General features: G+C 41.8%; 1 protein-coding gene across 1 annotated transcript in view; it reads left to right on the forward strand.

The window, feature by feature from the left end:
• Window positions 1–19,161, forward strand: part of MTOR (mechanistic target of rapamycin kinase) — a 102,947-nt gene that overhangs the window by 82,433 nt on the left and 1,353 nt on the right. The window contains exons 31-51 of the mRNA XM_065421433.1: window positions 829–944; window positions 2,679–2,796; window positions 3,433–3,639; window positions 4,182–4,282; window positions 4,518–4,614; window positions 5,313–5,411; window positions 6,188–6,310; window positions 6,985–7,167; window positions 8,210–8,344; window positions 8,618–8,792; window positions 9,894–10,029; window positions 10,853–11,000; window positions 11,769–11,891; window positions 12,254–12,336; window positions 13,897–13,969; window positions 15,011–15,085; window positions 15,618–15,753; window positions 16,204–16,269; window positions 17,694–17,774; window positions 18,063–18,143; window positions 18,846–18,951. Of these exons, the coding sequence (XP_065277505.1) occupies window positions 829–944; window positions 2,679–2,796; window positions 3,433–3,639; window positions 4,182–4,282; window positions 4,518–4,614; window positions 5,313–5,411; window positions 6,188–6,310; window positions 6,985–7,167; window positions 8,210–8,344; window positions 8,618–8,792; window positions 9,894–10,029; window positions 10,853–11,000; window positions 11,769–11,891; window positions 12,254–12,336; window positions 13,897–13,969; window positions 15,011–15,085; window positions 15,618–15,753; window positions 16,204–16,269; window positions 17,694–17,774; window positions 18,063–18,143; window positions 18,846–18,951 (2,462 nt within the window). The remainder of the gene's footprint in view (window positions 1–828; window positions 945–2,678; window positions 2,797–3,432; window positions 3,640–4,181; window positions 4,283–4,517; window positions 4,615–5,312; window positions 5,412–6,187; window positions 6,311–6,984; window positions 7,168–8,209; window positions 8,345–8,617; window positions 8,793–9,893; window positions 10,030–10,852; window positions 11,001–11,768; window positions 11,892–12,253; window positions 12,337–13,896; window positions 13,970–15,010; window positions 15,086–15,617; window positions 15,754–16,203; window positions 16,270–17,693; window positions 17,775–18,062; window positions 18,144–18,845; window positions 18,952–19,161) is intronic.

Genomic DNA, 19,161 nt, shown 5'->3' on the forward strand with positions numbered 1-19,161 from the left:
CTGGCACTATGAGCCAGGCCTGGAGTCTGAGGGGAGAAGAGGGAAGCCCAAGAAGCTGCAAGTTTCCTGAGGCAGTTTTTCCTCAAACCAGTTTTCTCATGCAAAGTGTGTTATAGATGGGCTTCCCGTAATCTCTGCTACCATCAATCTGCTTGCCACTGTGACATATTTACAGATGACAAAATCCCTCCTAAATTTGGTGGGCCACCAGATTATGTAAGAATGTCTGCTCTACATTAGCCATCTCTTTGCTTCCAAGTGAATTTCAGGGTGCTGGTTACATTCATCGAAGTCCTGGATAATCTGGGACCTGCCCCAATGTCCTATGGCAAATCAGCTGAGAGGTTTTTGTTGGATTCCTGGGATCACATTTTCCAGGCCCAGCAGTAGACCCTTCTCCGTTGAAGGTTCTCATTTGTAGAGTTGACTTTGTCAAGTTGCCAGAGCCAGATTTTGTTGGCCTGAAGAGCATAGTACTAGGGCACGTCTCTACAGCCAGGCTTTTGGCTGAATGTATGAGATGAAGGTGAGTCCACTGAAGTTAAGTCCCGAGTAGCAGTTCAGTTGCCAGATTTGTGAGGTGGTGATTCAAGATTCATGGCACCTAACAGTCTTTACCATGCATGAAAGAACATAGAATAAATCCATTTATACATCCATCATATAAAGCAAAGTTACTCCATATGGCTGTAAATGGTTAGAGGGCATTGAGGGGAAAATTAAGATCTGCTTTGGCTCCCAGGAATACCTGTATTTCCAATAGATCGCCTTCTCCCTTGTGAAGCTGTATTTAGCCTGTACGTTCATACTCTCGCCATCCGATTGCAGATCGATGCCTTCCAGCATATGCAGCACTTTGTGCAGACAATGCAGCAACAAGCACAGCATGCCATCGCAACCGAAGACCAGCAGCACAAGCAGGAACTCCACAAACTCATGGCACGGTTAGTACGGTGTCCTTTGAGGTCCAGTGCCTGGTTATTGCCACCAGCACAGATTCTGAGGTTGCAGAATCCTTGCAGAAAATACATGAACAGTAATTCCACTTAGAATGGCAGGGCCAGCTCCAGCTTTTTTGCCGCCCCAAGCGGCGACGAAGGGGAAAAAAAAAAAGATAAAGCCGCAATCGGCGGCGCTTCGGCGGCTGCTCTACCGTGCCGCTTCATTCTTCGGCGGCAATTTGGCGGCCGGTCCTTCCCTCCAAGAGGGAATGAGGGACCTGCCACCGAAGATCCGGACGTGCCGCCCCTTTCCATTGGCTGCCCCAAGCACCTGCTTCCTGTGCTGGTGCCTGGAACCGGCCCTGTAGAATGGGGAGGACCAGAGTTGTCTTCATTTTGCCGATAGAGGCCGGTTGTGTTATGTCACATGCCTGTCCAGTGTGTAATTCCAGCAGCTAAGCCTTCTGCAAATTCAGAGGCTCTGCTGAATGACATTGGTTAATGACACTGAGATATCATTTAAGCAAGCTTGTGTTTGTCTCAGGCAGCTGGTTGTATTTTTCCTGCTGTGTGGCTGATTGATTGAAGAAGCCAGAGGTCCCAGCATGATTAATTCTTTGTTTTTGGGGGGTTCCAGTCAGCAGTAAAGAAACACTTCCACGTGGCTGGCTCAGCCTGGCACATCCAGGCTTCTGGCAGCTCAGGCACTTGATGCAGCTGTGCTTCTGGCAACCGGGTGCCCAGCTTGAGGTAGCCTCTTAAAAAATAGTGTTACGTTAAAAATACATCTAGTAAAAATGTCAGTTTCCCTTCTGAGTTCTTGGGGCCTGGAGATTCTATCATTTCCTGTTCGAGTAAGAAACTGAATGATCAAAAGATGATGAGGTTTTACTGCTGAACGGAACTTTAAAAAGGACCTTTATTTTTTCTTAACTGTATATTCTTTCCAGAATGAGAGTTTTATAACAGCCATTCTCTTCCTACGCCACCTGTAATGATCTAGCTTGAAAGGCAAGTGCTGATGAGTTCAGCACTGAATTTTTCCTGTGTAACACTCATTGAAAATTGAAACAGATAGAAAGGACTGGGCTGCATTATTGCACTTAAAGCTTCCCGAGGGAACTAAGCATTAAACCTTTCAGAGCATCCCTCCTGTTGCAATGAACATATTTTATTTCCTGTCTTCGGGGCAGGAATGAACAATGATTCTTGACTGTGGCCAAGACTAGTCTCCATGCACCCTAGCGACTGGTTTTTATAGCGCATTCCCTCAGGGCCTGCTGGCGGTGGGTGGGTTATGTGATGCTTTTATCTGTGGCCACTCAGTACGTTATGTCCGGCACCTCATATTGTGACAGCGTCCCCTGTATTGTGATTTTCATATGAGGATTTCAGAACATTTTATGAACATTAATTAAGCCTCCCGATGCCCAGTGGGACACTTATTATCCTCATCTTATAACTGGGTATACTGAGGCGCAGAGAGTTTGTGACTTGCCCAGAATCAAAGCAAGTTAGCAGCCGAGTTTAGAAACAGAACCTTTGGAGTCTTGACTCTCGTGAGCTACTTTAACTACAGAGTAGCTCTTCCCCATCTGTGTTTAAAGGTGGTTTATTGAATGGGTTTCCAGATCATTCTTTTCAGAGCTTGGACAAGAATTCTGCATTTTAAACCGACAGTCTGATTTCGTAATGCTTGTTCTGTTTTCGGGTGGTTAATTTTCCTGGCTTTTTCAGGTGTTTCCTGAAACTGGGCGAGTGGCAGCTTAATCTGCAAGGCATCAATGAGAGCACTATCCCCAAAGTCCTGCAGTACTACAGTGCCTCAACCGAGCACGACGGCAACTGGTACAAGGTAGCCGAGGAGAGAACTCAGTACTAAACCGTGGAGGCAATACAAGGAGTCCTGTATCCCAAAATACAACACAGCCTTGTGCGGCCCATATAACCTTCTGCCCTCTTAAACTAGGTTAGACACTGGTATATCACTGACCCCAGTGGAAGTGACCCTGCAGCTCAGGTCAACATGCAACCGCTGATGTTTGCTGACCAGTGGAACGGGACTGCAGTTCAACCCATGCTGTCACATTTGAGATCTTCTCCCTTGTGGGTTAATTATGGCTGCTTAGATGAACGGGGGAAATTAATCTATGGGGAAGTGTTAAAACTTGCTCCACGACGTGTTGTAATTCTATAGGATTTCCACGGTGAAGCCAGAAGCTCCTTTGAGAACTAAAAGTGTTCCTACACATTTGAGACCAGATATCCCCTTGGGCAGCCTGCTCCTCACCATGTACCCTTCTGTCTCTCCCCCATTGTCCTCTCCTTATATTTCATTTCCTCTTGTCCTTCGACGATCTAGATGGGAGGAGGGGGGGGCCTAATTTTATTTTGCTGCAGCAGGGATCCTTTAATCACTAGAAAGTGGGGGCTGTGTAGAGGCTTCATCATTCTTGGGATTCCTGTTGATATTCTGCTCCTTCATCGGCAGGCCTGGCACGCCTGGGCAGTGATGAACTTTGAGGCTGTGCTTCACTACAAACATCAAAACCAGGCCAGAGATGAGAAGAAGAAACTGCGTCATGCCAGTGGAGCCAGCATCACCAGTGCCAACACGGAGGGCAGCGGCAGCGACAGCGAGGCAGAGAGCACAGAGAACAGTCCCATTCCATCTCCTGTGCAAAAGAAAGTCACTGAGGTACGGCCCTCCCTGCCTGCTGGGGATGAGTGGCGCCGCTTGGTGGGTGAATTGATTCAAAGGCATATCATGCGACTTTCCTTTCTGAGAAGTCTCTAATGACACACATTATAGGAGGTATAATTTGAAGCAGAAAGTTTTAGTAGTTCTTAGTGTTTTATAATTTTTACCCATAAATTCAAGTATAATAAGAACCCTTGCTGCTGTTGCACTGCAGGGGAGGTGGTGAGGAAAGAACAGGGGGTATCTACGTATTCTCTGCAAGGGTGGGAGGTAGGTGTGGACTTAAGTATAGAGTACTGGGTGCTGGAGTATATGAATATGTCCTGTGGGAGTGAGGGCTAGAGACAGGGTTGGTGTGAATCATATGCATGCCATTATATATTTTTCCCTCCCCTCTGCTCAGAATTCATGGGGGCAGCCTGCAGGCTGAGAGAGACGTGTTCACCTTGCACTCCATTGCCTACCGCCTTCCCGCTGATACTACATCCTTCACCTCAGATGCTTTTGTAGAACTAAGGCAGCTATTTTCATTCCCACAGGATTTGTCCAAGACCCTCTTGCTGTATACAGTCCCTGCTGTCCAGGGTTTCTTCCGCTCTATCTCTCTGTCTCGAGGCAACAATCTCCAGGACACTCTCAGGTACCTAGTAAAGCACACACCAAACAACATCAAGCTGCTAGTGATGTACAGAACTCACTCACTTTAGGACTCCCTGTAACATGTTCCTGCTCTCTTCACGTACAGCTAAACAAATCGAAGACTGAACAGTCAGTCCAAGCTTGTTTATAACCACATGTTCTTGGTTGTGGGGAAGAAGAGACTGCTGTAGGTTCTGAAAACAAGACACTGGAATGTCCTGTTTTTCTTTCTTCAGGGTCCTTACTCTATGGTTTGACTATGGTCACTGGCCTGATGTCAATGAAGCTCTGGTTGAAGGGGTCAAGGCAATCCAAATAGACACCTGGCTGCAGGTAAGGAGTAGGAGGGGCTGGGGTAGATTCCACTTCTTACCTAGCCCTTTGGAATCTCAATGACTGTAATATGCCAAATGGCACCCTGCCAATGGAACCTCTGTACGTGACCTGATGAGAGCAGGGTGCCCACAGTAGGAATTGTAAATCTTTTAATAAGCTCCTTGGACAGACACTGGAGCAGCATGCCTGGATGCCTGTCTGATCTGATTAGTGCCAGAGAAGGAGAAAGGATGAGGGATTTTAAAGTTAGACATAACATGCAGTAATGGCAATGGGGTGTGAAACCCTGCTGTGCTACTCTTCTGTAATCCAGACCCTCAGTCCGTTTCAGGATGACTGTGTAGACTGCATTTCATACAAGAGGCTCCACTTTTTATTTGCTTGTTCAAGATGTGGGAGAAGCCTGCAACAGTTTGCATGGGGAATATCATCCACCACTGTGTGCAGGAATTAACATCTACCACAAGGGACTGGTTGCACATGATAGTCACATAGCTGTTCTGTACCTCTGACATCACCATTTGGATCTCTGTATTCTCTGTCTAGTTTGTAGAATGCATGCTGGGATCTCTGGCTACTTTGCGGTGGACGAACAGAGCCTTTGAGGTCTCTGATGAGAGTGGTTGGACTGAGCAGCTTGTGAACTATACATGCGAGTGTGACTGGGATCTTTATTTTCTCGCCTTTGCTATCAGGTGATCCCTCAGCTCATTGCAAGAATCGATACCCCTCGGCCTTTAGTGGGGCGCCTCATTCACCAGCTCCTCACAGATATTGGAAGATATCACCCGCAGGTAAGCTGTGGCCCTGAGGAAGATTCTCAATAGATTCTTGGTCAAGTAAAGCTTCCTTATTCTATTAGATGTCTATAATGAGAGTGACTAGGGAGTGAAGGAGTGAGGGTCAGATGCTGGCACAGGAGTGGTTATAGTTTATCTCATACAAGCTTTATTACTGCTATCTCGCCTGAATAGCTTACTCATTCCCCTGAAAGATTTTTCCCCTCAGCCGCCTCACAGGAAAGATAGAAACGAGGGGCAGATGAGACATGCAGCATTGAGACCAGACAGAATTTAAAGTCCTCTCTGTCTGTTGGGACACCTGATGGTGAAAATTGATTCCTTAAATTTAACTCCATTAAGTAATTGTTATGGGACAGTAGCTGTTGCTAACACACTAGCTGCATTTCCTACCTTGGTGTAGAGAATCTGTCCTAGCATGCTGGGGAGAAGAATTTTCTTTCCTCTATCAGTTTGGCACCAGTTCATCACCACTGGAATTATCCTGCTATCTGATCAGTGAAAATCCAAGCATTTCAGATAGTGGGACTTTCTGATGGAAAAACAAATGTGTTTAATCCTTCAGTTATCCATTTCAATAAGTGAGTTACTTTTTCTGCTGCAAAATTGTCATTTCTTAGTAGAATAGTATTGAAGCAGGTTTGTCACCTGGTTTCTATGTGCTTGGGACTTTTATTTTATTTTGTTTTAGTCTTGTTAGTCTCTTGATCTATGCAGCCGCTGTTATGTGTGTGCAGTTATAAATTATTACTGTGTGATGTCTGTCATAGGCTTTGATCTACCCCTTGACTGTGGCCTCTAAGTCCACCACAACTGCACGCCACAATGCTGCCAATAAGATCCTGAAAAACATGTGTGAGCACAGTAACACTCTGGTACAGCAGGCGATGATGGTGAGTGCTGTGTGTATGGTCAATAAAGAATCATTCCAGGGACTGATGCACCAGCCATATTACGGTTTTTTAGTCTGTTCTTGTAGCAATATTCTCTCCCATGAAACCAAAGAAAAATGTTGATTTGTTGATTCTGAGTATGATTAATTCGTTGGGAAGGAATGATAGTGTTAGAGTACACAGTCTCCAGGAGACTTTCTAGTGTGATGGGACCATAAACTTTAAATATTGGGATTGTGATGTTTGTCACAGATGAACCTGGGGAGGTGAGGAGAATGGGGAAAGGGAATCATTAGCTCCATAAAGAGAAACATTAATTTAATGAGAAAGGGAAACAGAACATCCCAAGTCTGACTTGTTTCTGGGGAAGGGGCCAGTTTATCTTAATTCTAAATTCTTAATGAATAACTGAAAGACAGGAATATATTACCAGGCAAACTTCATGTGATTGCAAACATATTGGCAGGGGAGCAAATAAGTTTATAGTAGTCCAGTAGGGTACTCACAGGAGAAAGTTTATCAAGTAGAGGTTTGTGTGGCATCCTCTAGCCACCAGCAGGGAGTAGGTGAAACCATTCTCAAGGTGAAAGTAGACTAGTACTTTTAAGCCTCTCTGCGTCCATGCGATTTTTTTTCCCCCATAGGAATTTATTATCTTCCCTATCCTAATCCAGGTGAGCGAAGAGCTGATCCGTGTAGCCATCCTCTGGCATGAGATGTGGCATGAAGGGCTGGAAGAGGCATCCCGTCTGTACTTTGGAGAGAGGAATGTGAAGGGAATGTTTGAGGTGCTGGAGCCACTCCACGCTATGATGGAGCGTGGGCCCCAGACTCTCAAGGAAACGTCTTTCAATCAGGTATCTGCTAGTGGAGTACAGTCTGAGCTTCCTGTAGCCCCAAAAAACGAACACCCTGCCTCAAAAACATTCCCAGTACCTTTTATCAAGATAGTAAAAAAGGCAATGGATTTTTTATTATTGAATGGAGGGCTGCTGTGTGTGGCGTGTGTCTCTCTCTCCCTCCCTCCCTGTAACGCTGGTTTTTCATTGTGGAAGCTTGACAGAGTGACTGCTCTCCTGTACAATAAAGCCTACCTCCAAAGGGTCCCAATTTGAGGCCCCTGAGGGGAGTTTTGACAGTCTCACTGTTTGTTTGCATCCTTTCAGTCAGATTGAGGAGCATGTTGAGAATGAAGAGTGCTTCAGGGAGTGAACATGCTTCAAACCCAGTTCTAGAGTCTGAAACAGAGGTTGGGGGTTATCCCACCAATTGAGCTAAGGGTGAGGCTCTTGAGATAGTTTATACTAGCTTCAAGCATCACTTATCCATGACACTTATTTCCGGGTTCTTGATCTTTGGGGAATCTAATTCTACCTGGGCATAATCTGATCAAACAAATGGCACTTGGAGTCTAGTGTATAACAGACATTATGTGGGCTTTGTAAAATATACCCACCAAAGCAGTCCATCAGAGTACGTGCTTCCTCCTTTGAAGTAATTTCCTCTACCTCATGGTCACATTGCTTCATGGTCAGCATCAATGCTGTCACCAGTGCAGGTGATGGAGATGACTCCTCCCTAGTCAGCATAGCAGCTTATTTGACCTTGTGACTGTTGCTTTAGCCCCACAGCTACACCATTAAAGGGTATTTCTGCCTTTTCTGGTTTCTTTTGGGGGTGAAATCTGTGTGGGGCAGCATTGTCTAATAGAGTCAACACAGCCAGAAATACCTGCGTTCTAATCTTGGTCCTGCCACTGATTTGCCTTGTAACCTTGGGAACAGTTAGTGATTGTACAGGATTTTGAAATTACATAAATGAAGCTCTTTGTAAGTGATGAGTATTTACTCCTCATTTGTTCCACTGTAGTAAGGGTTAATTTTTCTTCTTCCTCCCCAGGCATATGGCAGAGACTTAATGGAGGCTCAGGAATGGTGCCGGAAGTACATGAAATCAGGAAATGTCAAGGACCTCACCCAGGCCTGGGATCTCTATTACCATGTGTTCAGGCGGATCTCTAAGCAGCTGCCTCAGGTGGGGGGAGAGGTACAGTTCTGGGTCTTACAGTGTAAGCTGTCAAAACCCATATGTGTTTATCCAAAATACTCAGCAAGGGAATTCCAGAAATACCTGCTGCTGGCTTGCACCTTATGCGGTGCTTTTTGCAAGTAACTGAAGTACTGATGGTTGACTGTGAACTGTTCTATGCCCTCCATAAAATCAACTCTTTTAATATTTCAGTGGTATTAAATAGACACATAGAAGTATATAAAACTCTGGTTCTGTTTGTTTGTTTCTTGCTGGCAGCTCACTTCCTTAGAACTACAGTATGTGTCACCCAAACTCCTCATGTGCCGGGATTTGGAATTAGCGGTGCCAGGAACATATGATCCCAACCAGCCAATCATCCGCATTCAATCCATTGCACCATCACTGCAGGTCATCACGTCCAAGCAGAGGCCCAGGAAATTGACATTAATGGGTGAGAAATGCAAGTTGAGTTTAGCTCAGACTGTATACGTTTTCAGGAAAGTCTTCCTTCCACTATAGTCCCTTTAGAAAGCTGATTTTTCATTTTCTGTAAATGATTTTCTGGACAGGCCAGCTGCTCAGATTGCCCTACTTTCCTATTCCTGGAAATATCAACATGTACTCTCTCCCTAGCGCCTCATCAAGAAGCAAGCATGGAACTGGAGGATAAGGGAAATACTTGTATAGAGTGTCTTGCATCGCAGCGTGCTTCAGCTACATAGCTAAAGTAACACTGACCCGTAGCCATCTTTGGGATGGAGGCTGTCAGCCAACTGGCCCATGGCATGCTACGCAATAGTGGAAAGGAAGGGAAATTATATAATCAGCATAATATCTTTGATTTTGTGTTCAGAACAAACAGGCCGTTGGATTTTTATGTTCTGTCTGAAAAAAACATTTAGTAAAATGCATTGTATTCAACTCCTTTAACCCAGCAGAGTGAAAGGCTATATCGACTTTGACAGGAGTCAAACCCATGGCTGCAGGGAGTAATGTTATAAGGCTGATGTTTAGTCCACCAGTTTGTTTCTTTGGCTACACACAGTTTGGAAGAGCAAAAGGAACTAAAGGAAGAGGGGTATGCAGACCAAGAAAGCGGGTGGAGGACTGGAGTAGGATTAGATTTACAGTGTATATGAAGGCCTGAATACAGTGACAGGGAGCTTGAGAGTGAGTGAGTGTGGAGAGAGATGCCAAAGGTGACAACATAATTCACAACTGCAAGAAAGCAGTAGAGCTTTTGTGCATTTTGTCATGTCAGTGTCCTATTGTCTTATTTATCTTAGTATTGCATCTCCTTCTGAAGGGTGGAGTCTTGGTGACCTTTTTTTAATGAATACCAACCATTTATTCAAGAAACCAGGACTTGTTTTGTTGCATTATTCCTTAACAAGTGAATTTCCACCCTCAGAAAGAAGTTTATAAAATATATCTATCCAACATTCTGAATCTTGCTGTCATTCTGTCCGTTTAAATGTGATTCAGACTTCATCTGATTGTTCCAATAAGATATTGCACTCCACCTCACCACGCCCCGTATCTTCTCTTACAGGAAGCAACGGGCATGAGTTTGTATTCCTTCTGAAGGGCCATGAGGACCTTCGCCAGGATGAAAGAGTGATGCAGCTCTTTGGACTAGTCAACACTCTGCTGGCCAATGACCCGACATCTCTGCGTAAAAACCTCAGGTATTTGGAGCAAATATAGGATCTTCTAATGCATTAATGCCGATGCACCTAACGCCACTACACTTTCTGCTAGCTGATGAAGAAATGGAAAATCCAGTAACACAGAACGCAAAATGCAACATTTATGTAACTCCTAGCTGGCGATAATGTACGTCGAAAGGAGGAGGGGCTTTTTTATGTTTGTTTTTGTTTTAAATAAAACCCTGTCGTTGGAGTTTCTTCATCTTCAAGATGATGGCAATTCAAGGCATTTCTGTGATTGGCTCCGGAGCCTTAGAGCATTAATAATCTTGCAGGCTTACTAGAGCCCAGGGACTGTTTTGTTGATATTGTAATGTAGTTTATAATCCTACTTTGGGAGGTACATGTCAGCTTGTGAAATGGTGGATTCTTGACCAGAAGATTTTAAAATAGCCACTGCATACTCACACTGGTGCTCAATTTAAGTAGCCCCTGACTGTAGTTCTGCACCCTTGTGTTTCACATGTGAGCACATATCAAGCAGAATGCCATCTGCAATTAATTGAATGTTGTGGGTCACTTACCCCAAAGCTTCAGAAAGCGAGCTCTCAATGAGCTTAACATAAACTGCTTAAAATAATTCTTAAGAGTAAACAGTAGTACTCTTATCAAGAAGTGTTCTCCAGTTAATTTGAAAAAAGACTGGGTGATAAAGTAATGAATTGGATACATCACATTCCCCAGATTTAGGTGGTGGGTTGCTCTAGACCGGTAGATTTTGAACATCATGAAAATACACCAATTCCTAATGTCCAGCAATTTGAGCTGTCATTTTTTTTTTTTCCCCTCTCTCTCTCCCTAGCATCCAGAGATACGCGGTTATTCCACTGTCTACAAACTCTGGCCTGATTGGCTGGGTTCCCCACTGTGACACTCTGCACGCGCTCATCCGAGACTACAGGGAAAAGAAAAAGATCCTTCTCAATATTGAACATCGCATCATGCTGCGGGTAAAGGGCGAGACTGGCACACAATTCGCTGTTCTGTTCGATCTCCAATAGCCCTCTGAGTAGTGAGAGCAATGGGACAGGCTCTTGTTCCCATTTATTTACCTGTCTTTTGATCCCTTTTCGTATTAAAATTACTTTAATAACTGTGCACGAATATAAAATAAAAATGCTAGACTATTCCAAAGCACTCCTAAATTAGTGATAGGCTGTGGAGTTATTCACCTCTCACTTGCCATGTTGATAGTGACCACAAGTTCTTACCATCTTACAGCTAAAATGAGGTTGGTAGAGATCAGTCTGGTTCCTAGCAGATTTGTCCATATCACAAAGAGTGCCACTGCAGCTGATATTTACTAGCATAAGCAGAGCCCCAAAATTTAATGAGATATGAAAATTGCACATTGGTGGGGGAAGTAGAGGGAAGCTTGTACTACTGGTTCTGTCAGTAAACAGAGTGGGTATCATAACCCAGAAGACTTAATCTTTCTCCAGAACTAAAATTCTCTCTCAGCTCTTTTTTAACAATAAAAGTAGCTGTTGGAATGTTTGTGGCCACACCGTGGGGCATTGCATTTCAAATGAGTTCTTTTGGCTGAGTTTGCTGAAAATGAATTGGTTTGTGCTGCAGAGCAATTAATGGTAATTTAATCATTTTCTCATTGTTTTACTCTGTAAACTAGTAGAGATTGACACATTCCTCATATTGCAGCTGTTTCAGAATTGTTATGAAAAACTTGGTGACTGCTGAACAACATTTCTCTATTTTAGATGGCTCCAGACTACGACCACCTGACTTTGATGCAGAAGGTGGAGGTGTTTGAACACGCTGTCAATAATACTGCTGGTGATGATCTTGCCAAACTGCTGTGGCTAAAAAGTCCCAGCTCTGAGGTACATTCACCTTCAGTCACTACTAATGACTCTTGCAGACAGCTAAATATGTTGCCCTCTCTGTGAACGGAGTGTTCGCAGCATGTAAATGTATGTCTTTGTTTATAGGTACACAACTGAATGAAGATTATTCCCTTGATCCCCAAGAGCTGCATATGATATATTTTGTATATGATGATAAAGAATTCATGGATGAAAGACTAAGATTTAATTTACTGTTAGAGAGATTAAAATGGTGAAATGTAAATTGAATTAGCATAATTAACCAGCTTCAGTGCCTGTGCCTTGTATGCATTTTCTGAATTTGTTTGAGGCACACCCAGTTTAATCAGAACTGTTTCATTTCATCTCTTATTTTTCAGGTGTGGTTTGACAGAAGAACTAATTACACCCGCTCACTAGCTGTGATGTCAATGGTTGGGTACATTTTGGGCCTTGGGGACAGGTAAGTGAAATTGGAATAGTTTCTTTGAAATAAGTGCCGCTAACGAGGATTTATAGATTCCATTCTGAAATAGTTGTCATGCTCCCATCAGCTCATTCCCTGGCTATTCTCTTGTGATAACTACTTTCATCTTGGCTATTCCAAACTCCAAATGATCTCATCTTTCAGGGCCTGCCATTACTCCCATTAATGTCAGTGCTCCAGGATCAGGCCCTAGGGTTTGTATGTCTCTTGAGTGCATGACATGAGTGTCTTCTCTTTCGAGAGGCAGTGTGGTTGAGAGGAATAAACACAAAACTAAGGAGCTGAGAGTTCTAATTCCAGACCTACCACTCGCTCACTGAGTGGCCTTGAATAAATCACTTAACCTGGTACCCCATCTGTCAAAAAGAGGTAACCTCCCAGTGTTGTTACTCTGGGAGGATAAATGACTGTTTGTGCAGTGCTTGGTAGATAGCGAGCATTCATACTGACAGCACTCAATATTTCCTTTTTAAAGAGGTAACCTAAGTGTATCTTGTATCACAACTGCTACAGGAAGTGTAGCTCACTGCTGCCATCACAACTTTCACACAGCATCAATCTAGTGTGCCTCTTTCCCTTGGGGCATCTTATCTGGGTAAAAAACAGGTGCTTGATATTAATGGGTTTTTAGTGAGGTCTTTAATAGTTTCCTTTGTGTCACTTAATTCTGATTTTCTTGTCCATAAATATTACCTAGGAAGTATATGATTAAATATGTATGTAGATAATATTTAAAACGTACATTATTTTCCTCATACTAGTCTGCTGTTCAAATGCATATTGGTGTGTCACTTAAATATGTACGTCAATGGACCAGTCAAAGATGGTCTAAACTTTTGATTTAGTATGTGGATTACTGTCCCAGTAGGCCCTAATAACTCCTTTGAAAATCCATCTGAAACCGGTATTTTTATACTAGAGGACTGTAACATAACAACTAAACCTTTCTGCAACATTTTTGCAATCATTTGCTCTTGAGCTTAGAACTTTTGATAATTAAGTTATAAGCCTATGAAACTTGGGAGTTAAAATAAAAACTGTAATACAACAGCATGAAAGACAGTACTGTAATACCCAGCATCTTCCTAGTCTAAGATTGCCTCTGATAACAGCCTGATTTCCTCTCTTTACTTGCAATATGCTCGTTAAATTTCTCTAAGCTGTAAAAATGTAAAGTCATTATAAAATTAGTGGAATATCAACCCTAAATATAAAAGAAATATAACCAAAATGTGCATATCCAAAAATATAGTGATGCGTCTGATCTAATAGGACATTTATCTTCAAAAACAAGAGGATTTCTGATAACTCCTGAGTTGTAATTACAGAATCTAATCACACCAGGATGGAAGTGCTTCAGGAAAGCTATTTATCATGAGATAACTTCCCGATCAGAGGTCTCCAATCATTGGCTGTCTTCTGACTTGCAAAGATAAATGTCCTCCTAGACAAAAGCCATGACTTACTTTTGATACATTTTTCTATAACTCTCTAATCATCTGTCACTCTGGCTTCTCTCCTGTTCCTTCCACAAAGACACCCTTCCAACCTGATGCTAGACAGGCTGAGTGGAAAGATCCTGCATATTGACTTTGGGGACTGTTTTGAGGTGAGCTTTTGTACTAAAAATGTGTTGTTTTTAAAAAAAAGTGTTTATTTTTATATTTCAGAAATATCCTGTTATCTAGTACAGCAAAGGCAGAACTAGGATCCAGGAACTCCTGAGTTCTTATTTTAGCTCTGACACTGATGTGCAGTGTGGGCTTGTGGCATGTCACTTAACTACTTTGTGCCTCACTTTACCTGTCAGTAAAATGGAGAGAATGCACACCTACCTCACCAGAATGTTGAGATTAGTTATACAATTGTTTTACAAACATTGAGTGCTAAATATCAGTAGTGGTTTTCACATAAATCCTTACACCAATTTGTGATTGAAATATGGAGTACATTACTCTATACCAACAGCACGGGCACAGACTCTTAGTTTGATTCTTACATTCCTTATCTAGTCATGTTTACAGCTTCCCTCAAAAAAATTTCCAATAACTAGAGAATCATAGAAAAGTAGAGCTGGAAGAGACCTTGAGAAGTCATCAAGTCCAGCCCCCTGCACAGAGACCGGACCAAATAAACCTAGACCATACCTGACAGGTATTTGTCCAACCAGTTCTTAGAAACCTCCAAAGATTGGGATTCCACAACCTCCCTTGGAAGCCTATTCTAGCACTAACTTCCCTTATGGCTAGAAAATTTTTCCTAATAGCTAACCTAAATCTCCCTGGTGGCAGATTAAGCCCATTAACTTCTTGTCCTACCTTCAGATGATATGGAGAACAATTGATCACAGTCCTCCTTTATAACCCTTAACATATTTGAAGACTATCAGGTCCCCCTCAGTTGTCTTTTCTCTAGACTAAACATAGCCAGTTTTTTTAATCTTTCCTCATAGGTCAGGCTTTCTAAACCTTTTATCATTTTGGTTCCTCTCCACACATTTCTTTCCTTTTTTATAACCACAACATTCAGAGTTATATCAGGCAAGCCAGTCCCTTACTTATTAACAAACTGCTTTTTCAAGGAAGAGGGGAAGGAAATATCTGCAAAGTTAGTGTATTAGTTAACTGATTCTCTTCTATTGTGTATTCAGGTTGCAATGACAAGAGAGAAGTTCCCTGAGAAGATTCCATTTAGACTTACAAGGATGTTGACAAATGCTATGGAGGTAGGTGGGAGTTAGCAGCCACCTTTCTAATAGGACAGAAAGGGGACTGTTACTAAGAAGATGTCAGCGGTTCCCCAGCTATCTCTGTGTGTTCTACTGTAGTGGAATCTCCCCAATTCCATAAGGAGCCGAGGTGCTAATATTTCAGCTGCATTTTCCTTTAAATAAATTTCCCATGTGACCTTTACAATATGAAAACAACTCTTCATTGATTAAAAGGAAACACGGTCCTGTAATTTCCCAGGCCTCTCCATATTTCCTCAGCCCAAATATGAACCAAACACAGTCCAGTAGCACAGGGCTTCAAGATGAGTGTCACCTGGACCTCATTTCCATGTCACCAGCGGGCAGTAAATCAGAATATTGGGGCCTCTTAAACTTGTAATGAACCTGTATCTTCTGTTAATAAATGGAACATGGTGTAAGGGGATTCTGGTCAAGATACAGGCATATCCTGCCATGGGAATGATGAGGGCTGGAGTCAGAAGGTAAAAGGAGCACCACCGTTGATTCAGTTCTTTCTGTTCTGAAGGTGACTGGCCTAGATGGTAACTACAGAATCACCTGTCACACTGTGATGGAAGTCCTGCGAGAACATAAAGACAGTGTCATGGCTGTGCTAGAGGCCTTTGTCTATGACCCCTTACTGAACTGGAGGCTGATGGACAGTAAGTTATTTGGGGAAACAGTGAGAGCAGGGGAGAGAAGTAAATCAGAGTAAACTGTATAAATGTAAGACATTCAGGAGCACAAAATCAAATGTCTTCAAACTCAGGCCTTGATGGTTTACATCTGCAGTCTATGCACACACAGAAATGTTAACAGGACTGTGTTCAAGAGTCCTAAAATAAAGAAACACAGAGATGAAACCCCATTTGCCCTTAAAGGGAGAGGTGAAACTAAATTAAAAACAAAATTACTGGAGTGCTTTTGAATTATTTGTCATCTTTATTTTGAAAAGCCCCACACACATTATCTGCAGTTGTTAGTTTGCCTGAAGCAACAGGACACTTAACCCTTTGTCATTCAGAGGAAGTCTGATTCAGTTTGAGAAGCTGATATTTCCAAAGTCTATAGTTCAAAGATAAAAACACTTAAGCATTTTATTTTCTTTACAGCAAATACAAAAGGCAATAAACGATCACGAACAAGGACAGACTCCTATTCAGCTAGTCAGTCAGTAGGTGTGTATAACGTTTTATTGTATTTAATTCATTTGGGTCATTTTTAATTGGAGCGTAATTCTGAAAAATATTTTTCTAGTCTTTTTCTTTTTCAAAAGCACAATGGAAAAAGCGCGTATTGAAACTAGGTTTCAAGGCACTAAGTATCTAGTTTTGGTGCCTGTTAATCTCATAATTATATATATAATCTACTGCTGAGCTACCTCAGCTTGAATAGCAGCCACTGCTTTGTAGTCATATTCACATTGTAATGTGGCATCAAGATTTTTGTGGAGTACCTAAAAGTTGGTGCAACCCACAGAGTAATTATGACCTGTGATATGTACTGTACTTGCTCGGTTTTGCATAGTAATGCTGCAGTAAGCTCAGTAAAGTTTCACATAGCAACATAGTGGTAAATATGTTACACAAAATCCTAGCAGCTGGTTGCTAATGGACTTATAGGAGAAATGTCAAAGGAAAGCATTTACTATAATGTTTAATACTAGGGTTTCAATAACTTCAGTTACTTGGCTACTATTTTAAGTTAATTGTGCGTCTTTTTAAAATATCTTTCAACTAGCAAAATGTACTGAAGGGTCCTTTAAGGTTAACTGCGGCTTTCAGCACATAAACATACAAAGTATGTTTCAATTTTGAGTTATAATCCCTTTAATCAGAGCAATGGGGGCATTCAGCACACTTAGCCACAATTTAGTAAGCTTCTCAAAAACAAGTCAGTCAATCCAATTCACCAGTAAGACTGCGGGGGAGGGAGGGTTATTGGTAAATGCTATATAGAATATGATATTCAAAGCTTCATGCAATACTGAAGTACATTGGCCAATTTAATGCTCCATTTCCTTGTATCAGTTTTAATGACAACGTAAACATTTTAGCATAGTCCTAAAAAGGCATTTTGCTCAACATGTTATATTTAATCTCATGATGCTCCTAGCTCTCATTCAAACACACATACACCAACAAGTGCTTTAAATAAATTCACTTGCATGTTGGGAAATGAAGAATTTATTTTCTGTAATCTTAGATGCTGTTGGAGAACTTCTTTCTTTTGTATAGACTAGATCAGTTGAAGTGCTGTTTTCTGCAAATGTTGTAGCAGTGACCAGGCATAAAAAAAAAAAAAAGTTTAAAAGTGCAGTTGCCCATCACATAACTTCATGGTGGTAAGAACTGCATGTAAACCAGAAGATTTACACAACATACTTGAGCTTGTGTAAGGTTTTTTTGAGCTACAAACTGAACCTTAAAAAATGTTACTTTATCTGCCTTTGGGCTTCATATTTATACTGCCATAATTTCCTTTAAAATCAAAGTTTTTACACTGTTGAAAGTGCTGTGCAGGAGAATCTCCTGAAAAGCAAACAAATGCCAATCTTCTTTGTATTTGATGACTGTATTGATATTCTCCCCTCTCTCATTAGAAATGTTGGATAATGTGGAGCTGGGTGAGACAGCCCATAAGAAAACTGGGACCACAGTGCCTGAATCCATCCATTCCTTCAGTAAGTTCCTGTGCAAACCTCATACATTTTACATTATGGGCAACTAGTTCATAAATCAGCACCTTCAGCGCTCTACAGATGACAGCTATCCAAGGTGGGGCAAAAAGGGGTTCTCTGTCAGCATAGATAAGAACTTGTAACTGTCTGCTCTCTTCTCTAATTAAACCCAGTAGCTTACAGCGGTTTGTGTGTCAACTGTTCATGGCAAAAAAGTAACTGCATCACAAATTGTTTTGATCATTGTTATCCAAATAAAATCTAAACGTTGTTTTCACTTCTGTCTTCTAGTAGGGGATGGGTTAGTGAAGCCAGAGGCGCTCAATAAGAAGGCTATTCAAATTATTAACAGGGTTCGAGATAAACTCACTGGTAAGTGTATACGTTCTAAAATAAAACATCATAAAAGTAATACAGACATTAGAATTATGTTCAGGTTTAAGAACTTGCCTGGCACTATCATATTTCAGTTTTGTGCTAGTTCTTCATCAATTTTATTTCAGATTATCCTGTTTCTTAATTGGGCAGAGCCATGTAATATATTTGGGCTTTGTAATTTGTATTCTGGAAGGCAATTTTACTTGGAAAATGTAGAGTTAATTTTAATTAATGTGTATCAGATCTGACCAGTTCATCTTTTAGGTGATGATTCTAAATCAAATCTCCAGCAACCGGCTTTCCTTTTACTGGCTTTGCAACTGGAAAAATTTAGATGTGACATTTTAGACTCTTAATGATGTATATAAGAACCACTAGAATTAGGTACTTAATGAAGCTAGGCAGTGGATTCCTTCTACTAGGAATTTTTAATAAGTACATTACTTTTGTCTGTTTGAAGGAGAGGGTGGGGATAGAGAAGATGCTGATGGGTCATCGAAAACACTTGTGTTCTAAAGATTCAAAATAGACACAATGTGGCTTTTGAGGTTTTGTCTTTGAACAGTTCTGTGCCAAATACATATTACAAGAGGACAGAAAGTCATCTTCACATTGCTCCACAACTTGCCAACCAAACCAAGCTATGTAATTTGGCTTACGGCCTTCCTTAATGTTTCTTTCACTTTAATTGTAAAGGTCGAGACTTCTCTCATGATGAAACTCTGGATGTACCCACACAAGTAGAATTGCTTATTAAGCAAGCTACTTCCCATGAGAATCTCTGCCAGTGCTACATTGGATGGTGAGTTTGTCTTTAAACTAGCCTTCCAAATGGAGAACAGTCAAGTAAAATATCATTACTCTTATCTCAGTAATCATGCTGAGGATGGCTGAGTAGACATTGTGTCTAAGCTTGTAAACTTTTGTGACCATTTTGTTAGGTTACCTTAGGCACTGCCCTGTAAGCAAGCAATCTGTTATAAATAGAAATGGGGATTATTTAAATCAACTC

Source organism: Emys orbicularis, chromosome 22 (genome assembly GCF_028017835.1).
Source record: "Emys orbicularis isolate rEmyOrb1 chromosome 22, rEmyOrb1.hap1, whole genome shotgun sequence".
NCBI lineage: Eukaryota > Metazoa > Chordata > Testudines > Emydidae > Emys > Emys orbicularis.